Source organism: Engystomops pustulosus, chromosome 7, assembly GCF_040894005.1.
Source record: "Engystomops pustulosus chromosome 7, aEngPut4.maternal, whole genome shotgun sequence".
NCBI lineage: Eukaryota > Metazoa > Chordata > Amphibia > Anura > Leptodactylidae > Engystomops > Engystomops pustulosus.
Window position 1 is genome coordinate 44268480 of NC_092417.1, and position 14206 is coordinate 44282685.

Consider the following 14206-nt stretch of genomic DNA (forward strand, 5'->3'; position numbering starts at 1 on the left):
ATTTAAGTTGATGACAAGAATAGGTGTCGCTGTACCTCTAATGATCAGAGTAGCCGCTCGCGCATGCACCTGCTGCTATATCCACCTGTATGGTGCTGAGGGACATAGCCAGAAGCTGAACCCGGCCATCTCCATCAATGTCATACACAGCGAATGTAGCGGGAGAGTGCATGGACAATCAGCCACTGCGTTTTTTGTGCAACAGACCCCCCATTCTTGTGATCAATGCCCCCCACCCCCTGCTCAGCAAGTTATCCCCTATCTTGTGTACAGGGGTAACTTGCTATGACTCGACAGCCTATATCTAGCATGAAATCACCAGAATATCCTGCGTGGTTCCAATTGTATTGTTCACAGCACAAAGTTTTTCTAATATAATAACTAGTAGATGAGGTGTGGCAAGAGATACAGGCAGTTAAAATTGTGCCCTGGGACTTATATTTCAGAAACAGAAAAAAAAAGAAAGAAAATGACATCTGACTACCCCAGCAACATTGTCACCATCTTAAAAGCCACAATATTGGATCAAGCCCCCTGTTCAGCACCATGGACACCATGTCAGATAGCTGTACAGCACAGGGAACGTTCCTGGTTGTTGTTGCAGGGCAGTTAAGAGTGTATGGAGATGTCTCACATTTCCATACAGGGCACCTGGCTGCCAAGGAGGCCACTCATCTGGTGACAACCTGGTACTTATGGGGCCAAAAGCAGTTGGTAACAAAGCAACGTGGGAACCAGGAGCGTAAGTATGTTCCTTATTTATGCAGAGGAGAGGCTTTGCTGCAAAAAATAAGTACATTCCCATGCAACAGTACAGTGTAGTCAAAACTGTGTGGAGAGGCCCATGGGCTGAGCCTTCTCCATACATGGCGAGTGTCTGCTGTATTGTACAGCAAATTCCAACTGTTAACACCTGTGATTCGTGCTGGCACCAATCGTGGGTCTAAAAAGCATGATAAACTAGAAGCACTTACTCATAGATCCAGGCACCGTGACTGTGGGAATCTTCTTATAGTTGTTATCCATGGCCTCAACTTTTAAAATTATTCTAATTAGCCCATCCGTGCTACAGATTCACAGGCTGTTACAGTGTGTAAGGAGCATCTCCCACTGTGTGCTGAAATTCCTTCTACGGCAGTGAGATTACAGATGGGGGGGGGGGAGGTGCTGAGGGAGCAGGAGGAGGGCAAGACAGTGTAACAGCGTGGAGGGGCTCTGGTAACACCCACAGCACCCTTCAGGCTTCATTACTATAAAAGTTGATTTTAGAAGGAAGGAGGCCATGGATAACAAATATAAGAAGATGACCACAATCAGGGTGCCTGGATCTATAAGCAAGTGTCCCTGGTTTATCCATGCTTAAGTTTGATGGCAGGTGAAATGTGGAGGTGAAAACCTACTGCGCCACTTAAACTAATGGTGAAATAAAAAATGATGGCTTTTGGAATGCGCGATTCAAAATCAAATGGAAATGGACATTGGGTGTTATTGTGTTAATATATAATATAATAGTTGCTAAAATGTCACACAAATCATTTCTAAAACAAACTTTAACGAAAGTTACGTGGCCACATTATCAGCCATGAATACACAATGGAAAATCCCTAGGTCAATGAGCCATGGTACCTCAAAAAATCAACTCCAAACAATATACAGGCAGTCCCCGAGTTAAGTACAAGATAGGGTCCGGAGGTTTGTTCTTAAGTTGAATTTGTATGCAAGTCGGAACCGTATATTTTATAATTGTAGATCCAGACGACAAAAAAATTTGGCCCCAGTGACATTTGGAGTTAAAACATTTTTTACTGTAATGTAACCAAGGATTATCAATAAAGCTTCATTACAGACACCTTACAGCTGTTCATTGCAGCCTGGGACTATAGTAACATCCAGAGAGCTTCACCAGAGGTCAGAGGGGTCTGTCTGTAACTATGGGTTGTCTGTAAGTCGGGTGTCCTTAAGTAGGGGACCGCCTGTAATGTGCAAATCACACGTCACATAAACTGCACAGTTTATTAAAACAGCAAATACTAAGTAACACTAAACAGCCTTCAAGAGTATCCAAAAGATATATTCTATGGATCTGAATGGGGTTGTATGCGGCACATATTTTTGTCTACCCCGAAAACGGGATTATTGCTGAAACTTTCGCAATAAAAAGGACACATGTAACTGAGGTAGTTTTGGTGTGACAGCCTAGTCATGATTTTAGTCCCTATGTTTTTCAGGGGAATTCAGACTTTTTCCCCCCTGGATTTGTAGGGAAATCCAACCGTGGAAATGTAGTGAATTTTCAAGTAAAAAGAAAAAATACAGGAATTTGAAAATCTGCAGCTCGTGTCATCTTGTGTACAGGTGAATGATGTGACTCTGCAGTCACAATGAATGTAAAGCTGCTGTTTTCCAGTTTGGATTTTCTGCATAATTGTGTGCTGGAGATGGGCCTTACTCAGAACATTACATACAGGGGCTTATTTACTAAGGGTCGTGGATTGCACTTTCATCAGTCTTTGCACCATTTTCAGCATTTGCACGTCTGTGACGGGTATTTAACGGGTCTGCGCTGAGGGCAAGAGGCCTTAAGTTTATTAATCCTAATTCCTGGGTAATTCCACATCGGAGAACACCACTGAGCTGTTACCAGAGTCTTGTATGTAATTCATTCAGGCAACATAATAGCTGGCTCCATATAGTCCATATCAATACTCCAATGTATAGATATTACACCACACTTGTCTGTCTGCTTCACCCATCTACCTCATGGCAGGTATAGGACTTCTTATTCTTTATCATCCATTTTAACCATACATGGTCCTTTCATGAATTTCCTGCAGCTTTAGTGAGAGAATCCAGGAGTTGAAAGTAATGGTACTTGATGTCATACTCCATGTCATACCAGTAATTTACTGTAAGGAAAAGACAAGAGATAAAAATGTCATAGCTGTGAGAGAGCATTCAGTCACCTGCATATTAACATCTTCCCTATTCAGAGTTTGGTGTGTAACTTCATAGATTGTGTCCAAACATGGCAGACTTTTAGATATAAAAATGTCTTCCACAAAATGTGAATGGGGCAGTTCTTACTGCATGTGCATTGGTTCCTACAAATCCAATTCAGAAAAAACTAACAAACGCTGCACATGTGATTATACCTTTACTAATGTCCACATACTTTGTAACCTGCCCTATGACTACAAACTGGAGAGCTACATAACAGAGACAGGCAATTGCAGTGCTCTATATTCTCTTGTACTCCTTTAACCTCTTAGCTCTCTGCACTGTACTATTACAGCTGATAATGCCGTATGAAGAGGGCCCAAGAGGTGAGCCTCATACAGGGCCGGCACTAACACTGGCATACCCGGGTCAAGTGCCAGGGCCCAGAGCTGCAGGGGGGCCCACATAACACTGTACATAAATCCATGGTGGTGAGGAGGGCTTTATATCAATTAGCCATGAGGGGGCTGTTTGAGATGATAAACTAGGGAATATTTTAGGGAAAAGGAGACTGTTTTTTAAGAGTTTGCAGCAAACACTCACCGCTAATACCCGCAATGGGTGATGGCGGCATTTAAAACACGGTGACGCCACCGTTTTGTGGGAGAGAGACGATTGATTGCCATGACAGCCTCGGGTCTTTGTAAGACCCGAGGCTGTATGGTTTCTACAGCTTCAATACAATGAGCCAGTGGCACCTTGTAATGAATCCTTTGTAAAAACGGCATATATTGCAATACAGTAGTATCCCATAAAAATTTGATAAAAAGTGATCAAAAGATTGCACAGTCCTCCAAATGCTAGCAATGAAAACGTCAGCTCATTTTGCCAAAAAAATGACATCTGACTCAGTTCTGTACACTGAAATATGAAAAAAATTATTAGCATCAGAAGAAGGCGAAATTCAATCTTTTTTTTCCCCGCACACATTTTAATTTTTGAATAAAACCTACATAAATTTGGTATCACCGTGATCGTAGCGAACGAAAGAATAAAGTAGACAAATCATTTGAACAGCACAGTGAAAGTCGTAAAAACTGAACCCACAAGAAAGTGAGGCAAATGCATATTTATTAACCAATTTCACTGCATTTGGAATTTTTTTCCCAGCTTCCCAGTACGCGGCACAGAATAATAAATAACGTAACTGAGAAGTAAAATTTGTTACACGGAAAACAAGCTCTCACACAGCTCTGTACACGGAAAAATGAAAAAGTTATAGGATTTTTGAAGGTGGGGAGCAAGAAATTGACAGAAAAACGCTGTGATGCAAAGGGGGAAAGATGCAGAGGGCGGCACGGTGGCTGAGTTGGTAGCACTTCTGCCTTGCAGCGCTGGGGTCCTGCGTTCGAATCCCACCCAGGTCAACATCTGTAAAGAGTTTGTATGTTCTCTCCGAGTTTGTGTGGGTTTCCTTTGGTTAATCCGGTTTCCTCCCACACTCCAAAACATACTGTTAGGTTGTTTAGATTGTGAGGCCCATGGGGACAGGGACCAATTTGACATGCTTTGTGCAGCACTGTGTAATCTGTAGGCACTATATAAGAATTATTATTATTACTATACACAAGGCCTCACCTGCTATACAGCCATGGGACTGGCGGACATGATGAAACCAGAGAGACGGGAGGTACAGCATTTCCCCGGCCTTTACAGTCACATGCAGGGGACGCGTCTCACCATATGCAGGATACAGACTCAGATCTGGTTCTAGGGGATCAACAGGGATCCACGGTACCTAAGGAAGAGCAAGACCCAATGCAAGTGAATGCAATCACTTAGTATGGCCTCCCATGCTGAATAAAGACCGGGCTACACAAGTTATTGTACTAGTGATACAACTCCAGGATCCATCCTAAATTGGTGCAGTTTATTGTGCACATTTCTCTAGCATTCCTGTGCAATTTTCTTAGTACATCTCCCCAGTCATGTCCATCATCAACACACACATTTTCTAGTCAATAAGATTATTCATGTGAATAACAAATCATATCTGTGATGTCTATGTGATAATGAATACACCAGCAATCACCTGGTATCTGTCCAGCCCATAGTTGCAATTACAAAATGAACAGAAGCTGAAAAAGTCTTGCATTATTATAAGTATTATTTGTAGGGCAGCTTTAATTAGGTGGTGCTGTAAATTCACATATGATCACATGTAATGACAAGAACAAATATGTTCAAAAGATACAAAACTACATTCAAAAGGAAATCTACTGTAACTGTAGTAATCTTCTTATACTTGTTATCCATGGCCTCCTTCCTTTTAAAATCAACTTTTAAAAGTATGCAAATGAGCCTGAAGGGCTCCTAGAGGCATTACCAGAGCCCCTTAGTGATTTAGCTTCACAGGCTGTTACACTGTCTTCCCCTTCCCCCCTACCTCTGCCTGATGCAATTTAACACAGTGCTAGAGGGATCTGGTCCTGCACAGCATAACAGCATGTAGCGGCTCTGGTAACAACCCTAGGAGCCCTTAAGGCTCATTAAAAAGTTGATTTTAGAAGGAAGGAGGCCATGCATGAGAAATATAAGAAGATTATCAGTCACGATGCCACTGGTTTATCATGATGGATTTTGATGGTAGATTTCCTTTCTCTGACACAAGGGAAAGATGGACCATACCCACAATCTCCATGGGAGGGTAGATAAAGGCCTGAGGTGACAGAGCAGAGTGGTGCAGTTATTGTGTGTTATAGACAATGCTAAACAAATCGGTTTTTAGGTTAAGTTAGAAGGTGGGGGGCAGTCTGAAACTTTGACATTTTGATAAAGAATTCCAGAGTATGGGGGAAGTATAAGAGAAGTCCTGGAGATGATTGTGAGAAGAGCTGATAGTAGGAGAGCAAAGCAGAAGGTCTTGTGAGGATCTGAGATTACGTGTATGAAAGTACTGGATGGTTTGGTCAGAGACATATGGAGGGGACAGGTTGTGGACGGCGTCTTAAGTCACGGTTAGTATTTTAAATGAAATGTGTTGTTCAATATGTAACTAGTGAAGAGGCAGAGGAGAAACATGGAGATGAGCGGCAATAGATCATATCTAATGGCAAACATCGATCTGTGACTCACCTTGTCAGAGGGCTCCCCACCTATAACCTCAAATGTCCCATCCTCATTCACTTTATACGTGGCAGGCTGGTACATTTCTACAACATAATGACAAGGCTAGTGAGAGCCAGAAGGGGTCATAAAAGGAACACATCTGGAGACACCATCAGCTCATCAATGCAAACATAACAATGTACATCACTGCATAACACACACATATATGACACCATAACACATTTTGGTTGTGGATATGACAACATTGGCTTGTGTCACTGCAGCACTTGAGCTGCCAATGTGATGCTCCCACATAAGATTGTTTCTAATAACAGAATCCTATAAAGAAAACTAACAAATACACACAATGTCATTTTCGACTGGCAAATATGTCTTTTATTCTGGACCTACCATATGGTATAAAAGGACGGTCACTTGGTGGGTGAAGAATAAAGTGTTTTTCTCCTGAGATGACGCAGTAAAGGTTTTCATAATGGTCCTTGTGCACTGTAAGAAATTGAAATTAAAGGGGTTGAGGAGAGATTTAAGAAAAAAAAAAGAAAACCTATACTAACCTCCTTTGTTCCCCTGTGCCGCTGTTTCGCTGAGCCGGGGGCAAGCAAGATGTGCTGAGGTCAGCTTTCGGCCGGCCATGCCCACCCATCCCTATTCCCAACGCTGTATCAGGTGCTGAGATTTGGGGACGGGTGCCAAACTCAGCGGAGCTTCAGTGCCTCTGTAAAGAAACTGGGGCACAGCGAGACGGCGGCACGGGACACCCGGTGGGACGGATGAGGTTTGTTTATTTAAAAAAAAAACAAAAACTCCCTCCCCAGCCGCCTCCAGAATTTTAAAAACAATTGAAAACCCCTTTAAATAAGCTGCAGAGTCCCAGGAATGTTCACTAACTGTTGTATGAATTCACTGTACTCACAGGATGTTATTGCTGCAGATTCTCCCAGCCAAAAATTCACAGCATCAGGACGCTTCCCTGTTTCAATGAGAGGAGAAACATCTTCTATTTAGCAAGCAAAATTAATTTCTAAGACCTCCACTCCAGCATCATAATTGCTGGAGAGACCCTAAATAAAATGATACTCTCTATGAGGTATAAGCTTTCCCAGGACCCATACCAAGTGTTCATCTAAGTGTAATGAAGTGTATAGAGAACATAGGGGATTCCCATGCAGTGATAAGTGTCCATAATCCTCCAATAAACCATAAAAACTCTAGGCAAGGGAAGCCCTAATGACCGAGCTAATCCACATAACAGCATGTTACCTAGCGCCTCACTCATCCATGGTATATGGTCCTCCACATCTCCCATCAGTTCAGGAAACTCTTCTGTGAGGTTTGAGCACTGCTTCTGGATGTAGAAGACTCCTGGAGAATGTGTCTTTTTCTCTATGATATCTACAAAATCCGCAAATCTCATTGTTCTTTCTTCTGGCATAACAAACTTGTTTTCGTACACAGCGTCTGCGTATCCATTGGGAGTCACAGCTACACTTACAGCCTTGGACCCTAAAAGATTCCTATGTGTAGAAAAAGATCAGTATGGTCAGTATGGACCTTCAATTATCAGTCAGAAGATTTTATTCTGCAGGATGGGGGGGGGGGGGGGGGGGCACAAGGGACGGGTGGATAGCATTTTTAAGAAAAATGCAGTAACCACTTGTTTGCTGTAAGGCACTACAAACTTCTGGGAAGGTTCCTGAAACGGTCTTTATTACCCAAAGAAATGAATCACTGCAATATGGACAAAAGCTTCCCAAGGTGTCACATTCCATGGAAGTCTATGAAGAGGCCGTAAACGAGAGGCAAGTTACAGCAGCTAAGTACCCTTCCTCAGCTCATAGACATGGACATCAAAGACATCTACCACCAGGATGATGGATTGTAAACCGAGCACACTGACACTCTGACGCTCTTCTTTTAGCTCCTGTTTTTTTAAGAAAAAAGTCTTTAAATATTATGCAAATGAGCCAGATGGACTCCAGGCTCCATTAACACCTATGAACCCTGAAGCCGCTCAGACTCTTTGCATAATTTTAAAAGCCTTTGTTGTGAAGACCAGGGCATAATAAGATAAAAGAAGAGCAGATCCTGCCAGAGGGGGCCCACACCAGTATGTCAGTGTGCTTGGTTTACCATCCTTCATCCTGGTGGTAGAAGCTGCTTTTCCTCACATGGTCACCTGCTTCATCTACTTCATTCTATTTATCCTCACAATCTGTGTCTGAGGAAGATCCCTTGGTGGATCTTAATTTTACACCCTGACATTTTGGTTTTCTATATCAATACCAAAAATAAATATTGATACCAATTATTGAACGGAACAGGGAATGCTGAATTATTATTATTATACATTGTTAATTCCTATATACACGGTCATCAACTGAATTCTACAAAGTTTACTGAGAAGTGAAATGCGCTTTCTTGCAGCTGTGTTACTGTGTTAGAATGGCATTGGTTTTGGGTAGTAACTACAAGGGCAACTGAGATTTTGGCTAGTACTGGATAGTAAAACAACAAGATCAGCAGGAGACATTTCACTTTTTAAAAGGTTTTTCTCCCACGAATCAAAGTAGGCTCTATCCATAGTATTACAAGAACTGGGGATCCGATGTACCACCGTTGAACCCCTTGTCGCTCCTGTAGATAAGCAGACCATTTCATTCAGGTCTATGGAGCTGACAGGGAGTGCCAAGCCCCATTTGCTGTCAGCTCCATACATGCGCGTCCTGCTGCTCTGCTCATCTTGGGGAGATATGAGTGGTCCGACTAGGACTGAATTGGGCCCCTCGTTCTCTTGATCTGTGGGGGTCCCATCACGGAGTCCCCCAACGATCAGCAAGTTAGGTCCTATCCTGTGGACTTGTTTTGTGTGAAAGCCACTTTAATAATGAACATAATGCCAAGGAAGTAACTTTACAAAAATGTAGAATTCTCACCTATACCTGAAATATAATAGAGCTACCGCTCCCATACCGGAGATAGTCTAGGGTCCACTTCTGCATTGCTGGCCAGTGGCTGATAGCATTGCGTACAATACAGGGTCTGTTCGGGCAGAGCCATTCCCTATGAAACTGCAGTGGAGATGGCGGCTCCGGTAAATACGGGACACGATCTGTTCCATGTAGATCTGTGAAGGGAAGAACATGTGTCACTTGTACTCTTATCATTCACACACAAGAAATCCCCCCCCCCCCCCCCCCCGAAAAAAAAAATTCTTCCCTCTTCTTTCCCCTTTGGCACCTCTCTTACAGTAAATCCAGCTGCATTTCAGCTGTAATTATATAATTATTACACCACGTGACAGCATATGCTACAGACATGGGAGTCACCAGCCCAGGTGGAGACCCCCAATGTAAATGGCAGCTTGTTCTCTTCATGAAATGAATGGGAGTAATAGAAATCCATGTGTAGAGAGCGCCCCCTGGTGGCGGCTTGCGGCATGTACCGCTAGTGAGGACACATGGAACTTGTATGACTTACTGCAGATGTCGTAAAGTCCATTGAGCAACATGTAGCTTACACTGTGTGAAAGGGGCAACTCCAGTTCCCTACACTCACCCCGGACCTCCTCAGCCAAGTCCCGCAGACTCCTCCATACTGCGCCCCCGGCCGCCGCCATGCTCTTCTTCTGACACCCGCAGCGGTCACGTGATGTGTCAGCGAGTTCCTGTGCGCAGCCGCGGCGCGGTGTATGTGCGGCTATACACACAGCAGCGCCACCTGGCGGAGTCTCATAGTGGTGCAGACATAACGAAGAAATTATAGATGAACTCAGTGATGATAATCCTAATTTATAGTGCTACGAAATGGTAAAAATGTGTATCAAATGTGTAGTTGCAAATGGTCAGGATATATGTAACTACTTCTCACTTTATGTAACTAGACTACCTTAGGACCTACAGGCACTCCAGGTGACATCCCTTTAAAACACCCTATTCTACAGCCCTGGGCTGTATAAAAAATAAAAAAAAAGTCATTTATAAGTCTAATTTTTTAAGGACATTTACTTGGCTAAGAAGGGGGTCTCTTCTGTCCACTTTTACTTCTACAGTTTGAAGACCTCTTCAAAGGTCCTGGTATGACCCCACTATATGTATGTGTGTTAAAAGCATGAGGATTTCATGGCTTGAGGTCCTTCTCTGTATTATCTCTACAGACAGTATCAAACTTGGAACTTGAGGTGGTCATTAGGGCCCTTAGAAACCCTGTGTCCCGGGCAGCTGCCCAAACTATCTGCTACTGAGCGACACCCTTATAATTTGGCAAGAAATCCTGGACAATACCATGACACTGTACACGGGCATACCTCCCACTTGTCATGATTTCGAAAGATGGATAGAGGGTACTAAGCTAGTGAGTGCAGATGTGGAAGAGATGAGTGGTTTGATTTTTTTTTGTCATGGAGGCAGTGCTGCATATATTTTAATTTATTTAGAGGTGCAGCAGGTATAATAAATATTGTGCCACTGCATATTTGGAATGTACTGAGCTTGGTGTGGGTGCTGTATTCAAAGGGAACCTGTCACCAGTTTGTTCACTATTGCAGCTACAGATGACAGGTTCCCATAACAGCCTAACTAAATGGCAACCATTTACTGGCTAAAAAAAAAAAAAAATCTGTGCTGTTGATCATAATGACCCAAGTTCAGTAGACCCAGTGGCGGATATTTATCTTAAAGTCTGGAAAATTGTGTCTAGTTTTTATTGTTGCTAATTTTGTCACAATTTTGGTACAATTATGCTAAAATGTTTGATTAAAAAAGTCTGATAAATGCCTCCTGGTGTTTCCCGGTGTTTTCTAACAAAAATCTGTCTGTCCACATGGGGTAGTAAGGTTGTACTTAAAGGGGATGTTCAGAGGTGGAAAAAAAATGTGTCATTTTCGTTTCAACAGCACCCCTCCTTGACCATGGGTAGTGTGCGGTATTGCTGCAATACCAGCACAAACTATAGTCAGGTGTGTTCCTGTTTTTGGAACAAAGCAGACATGTTTTTCTACTTCCAAACAATCCCTTTAAAATATGGCCAAATTAGCAGGCGCGTGATTAGAAAAATGGAGAAGCCAGGGGTCAGAAATAAAGAAGGGGGGAGAGGGGGGTCAGAAATAAAGAAGTGGGGGAGAGGGGGGTCAGAAATAAAGAAGGGGGGGAGAGGGGGGTCAGAACAGTGCCGTAACACCAGCTTGATCATTCGCCTTGGTGTTGTTTTCCCTAAAAACAAAGCAAGTCTTCATACAAAATGTTTGTGGCAGACAGTAATGGAAAATAAAGATCGAGCAGAATTTTTTTTTTCTTAGGAAATACCAGTATTTGATAAATTGTAAGGAGAGGCTGGAGCTCCTCTTTCAGATTTGGTCACTGGGATCATTTTTGCATTAAAAAAACACTTGACGTCTTTTATAAGAACAAGGTTGTAAAAGATTCACACATTTATTAAAGTTTAAGACATGAAATACAAAGGAACAGTTATAAAACAGCCCATTCTTCCTCGTAAATATGAGAAAGTGGCAAATCACAGTGCAAAAAAAACACAAAACGTAACAATTGCTCCGATTGATTTAAAAAAAGCGTTTCAAAAATGTATTTCTCCTCCCGTATATTAAAGTATAAAAATGTATGAATGCGGTACCATAACTGGTAGCTGCTGTAGTGAACAATGAAGTGCTTTGGAGCAATGGAGTTAAACTGGATGCTGGATGCAAAGTGTGTTTGGGCAATCTACTATGAACTACTACCCCCAGCATGCTCCCTGAGGCTATTAGGTTGGAAGCTGCTGGGGGGGTTTATTTTGCTGTAGTGCTTACAGTGAATGACCAGCATGCAACTTGCCTAGGACGTCAGCATTCTCTATATGTCATCCCCATGCATCTCATTACCATGCTCCAAATACTTTAGATCAACATCAACAACCTTAAGACCTTCATCTCTTTATACAGGTTTATATTACACTATTTACAACAGTAATACAAAGGTTTAGCAAAGACCCAACAGAGTAGAAGGAATCCATAAAATTATGAAATCGGTTTCTATCTACTGACTGTTAGTATTGGGCAAGATCCTCCCAACGAGACTGATCACTTATGTGGGGATATTTAACAATCTTGTATACGTTCCCCCATTTGGATGCTGCATTTTTGACTGTAACAATGAGTTTCCCCGCAGATGTATCTGATCTCACAGTCTAAATTCCTGACATTACCTATAACATACCACAAAGACATGCCAAAAGGAACCACTGGTGGTGGTCCATGATTTTGGAACCACAAAATACCCCAAAAATCGACTGTGGGAGACTATAAGGCACCTGAATCTCTTTGAAGCTAATTAAAGGTTTTCTAATACGGAACTAGAGCACCATAGCTGTAAAAAGAGAGGTCACGTCATTTCTGCTGCCCCATGTAAGAGAAGGATGTGATGTGAGAAAAGTAAATTTCTGTAATATATAGGATTTCTAGATACAATACAGAGTGATTCCTGACAGGACTGATTGGAGATCATAGGAGTCCTAATTATCCCTCCCACAAATGGGAACAGACAGCTTTTCCTGTATTAATAATATAATAATATTATATTCCTGGACCAGAGAAGGCGGACGCCAACCCCCGCGTAAGCGCAGAGACATTGGCCGCCAACCCTCGTGTGGGCGCAGAGACAAAGCGTCCGTCAATCCCCAAATCCCCATGTGTTGGAGGTTAGATCAGGACCCTCTGTATCTCCCAAGAGTCCTTGGTAGTTTATTCAGAAACCTCTCCTCCAAATCATCAAGCACAGGGCTAAGATGATCTCTATTATAAGTAGAAATCAAATAGAGCAGAAGAAATCACTTGGTAGTTTAACTTTGACAATTTCGGGACCGGTGGGAGGGTTCACAGCAGTCTTTGTGAGACATAATAAGATAAGTCGAGGAGGGAATTTTGCTGCTGAAAGTTCTGAAAACAAGATCAAGGCTGAGGCCTACAAAAAGCCATTTTTGCTCGTTACCACAGAGATCTGACAGGATTTTCATTCATTTCAGCATCAAAATCTATACCCTTACAGAGTAAATAGACACAGCTGACATACCATAGACATGGCCAGCTTATAGGGGTGTCTAAAAATTAAGGTAGGGGTAAGTTACTATTTACAACAAATGGCTCAGTTTCCTGAAGAAAAACAAATTCAGGGCAATCGTAAACTAGTTTTGAGTAAAAAATATTGTAATAAAAAAGGAGGGAGATCTGTTTAGTGTTAATAACATTATATACGGCCTTCCATGTGGTCATTCATAGCTGCTGAGGGATAGGTGTCATGTGAGGGCTCTGTGACTGAATATTGGGATGGGTTTAGTACATAATGATATTCCCTACGTGAAGCATGTGTTTTGTAGATTTCCTTGTATACATGGGTGTTACCATGCCACTAATTGATGGGGTGCATACGGTTAGTGGTCGGAGTACCCCCCAATAGGTAACACCCTGTTGAGAATGTATTCATAAACTTCTGTGGGAACAATCGAGGAAGGGTACAGCACATATTGCCGAAATAATTGCAGGGAATACAGACAGGAGAGAAGACATGTCCTCTTTAGATGCAGAGCACAAAACCCAGCAAACACCAGTGAGGATATTGGTAATAACCAAAATATTAAGAATAATGGATGTGCTTTGTTTTTATACCATCTAGAGTCATCACTTCTGATACACACACTTGCAGGATTTAGATTTCACACTTTATATAATTTTTCTGAACTTGCTGCCAATCGAGAACCAGCCTCAGTCTCCCCCTTTATAGGCCCAGCTTATTTGGAAAACATGGCTACTTTTTTTTTTCTAAAAACAGCTCCACCCTTGACCATGGGTAGTGCTTGGTATTGCATCTCAGCTCCATTCAACCATGGTCCATTACGACTCTGTAAGAAAATATCCATGTATTTTAAGCCCTTTAGTGCAGTTATAACATATACCAGTGCTTATGTATAGGATAAATTTGGTTAAAACTGCAAAGGCCCATCACTGCTTTGTCATCAATGCACATGCTTCTATAATCTCCACCTAAAACACTTATAAAATACCATCAAACACTTACAAAAACCTACTAGAAAAAATAAATAAAAAAAACCTGTGGGAAATGCACATTTGGTTTGACTGGTTTTATCCCAAAAATTG

At 42.1% G+C, this 14206-nt stretch overlaps 1 protein-coding gene across 3 annotated transcripts; it reads right to left on the reverse strand.

The window, feature by feature from the left end:
- Window positions 1-1999: 1999 nt before the first annotated feature.
- JMJD7 (jumonji domain containing 7) lies at window positions 2000-9721 on the reverse strand. Of its 3 annotated transcripts, XM_072115681.1 has the most exons (8): window positions 9622-9721; window positions 9037-9190; window positions 7327-7580; window positions 6980-7036; window positions 6457-6552; window positions 6073-6149; window positions 4576-4735; window positions 2000-2906 (listed from the first exon to the last, which is right to left on the reverse strand). In XM_072115681.1, the coding sequence occupies exons 1-8, from the start codon at window positions 9680-9682 to the stop codon at window positions 2818-2820; spliced, it is 948 nt and encodes a 315-aa protein (XP_071971782.1). In that variant the 5' UTR covers window positions 9683-9721; the 3' UTR covers window positions 2000-2817. The 3 variants fall into 3 exon arrangements, with proteins under 3 accessions (XP_071971782.1, XP_071971784.1, XP_071971783.1); XM_072115683.1 differs by lacking the exon at window positions 9622-9721 and having other exon boundaries at window positions 9006-9172; XM_072115682.1 differs by lacking the exon at window positions 9622-9721 and having other exon boundaries at window positions 9000-9172.
- Window positions 9722-14206: the final 4485 nt, after the last annotated feature.

Coding starts and splice junctions, on each gene's coding strand:
- JMJD7 (XM_072115681.1), bottom strand. CDS start 9,682: ATGGCGGCGGCCGGGGGCGCAGTATGGAGGAGTCTGCGGGACTTGGCT. Junction 7,581..9,036: donor TGGACCCTAGACTATCTCCG/GTATGGGAGCGG, acceptor TTCTACACATAG/GAATCTTTTAGGGTCCAAGG. Junction 4,736..6,072: donor GTGGGGAGCCCTCTGACAAG/GTGAGTCACAGA, acceptor GCTCTTCCTTAG/GTACCGTGGATCCCTGTTGA.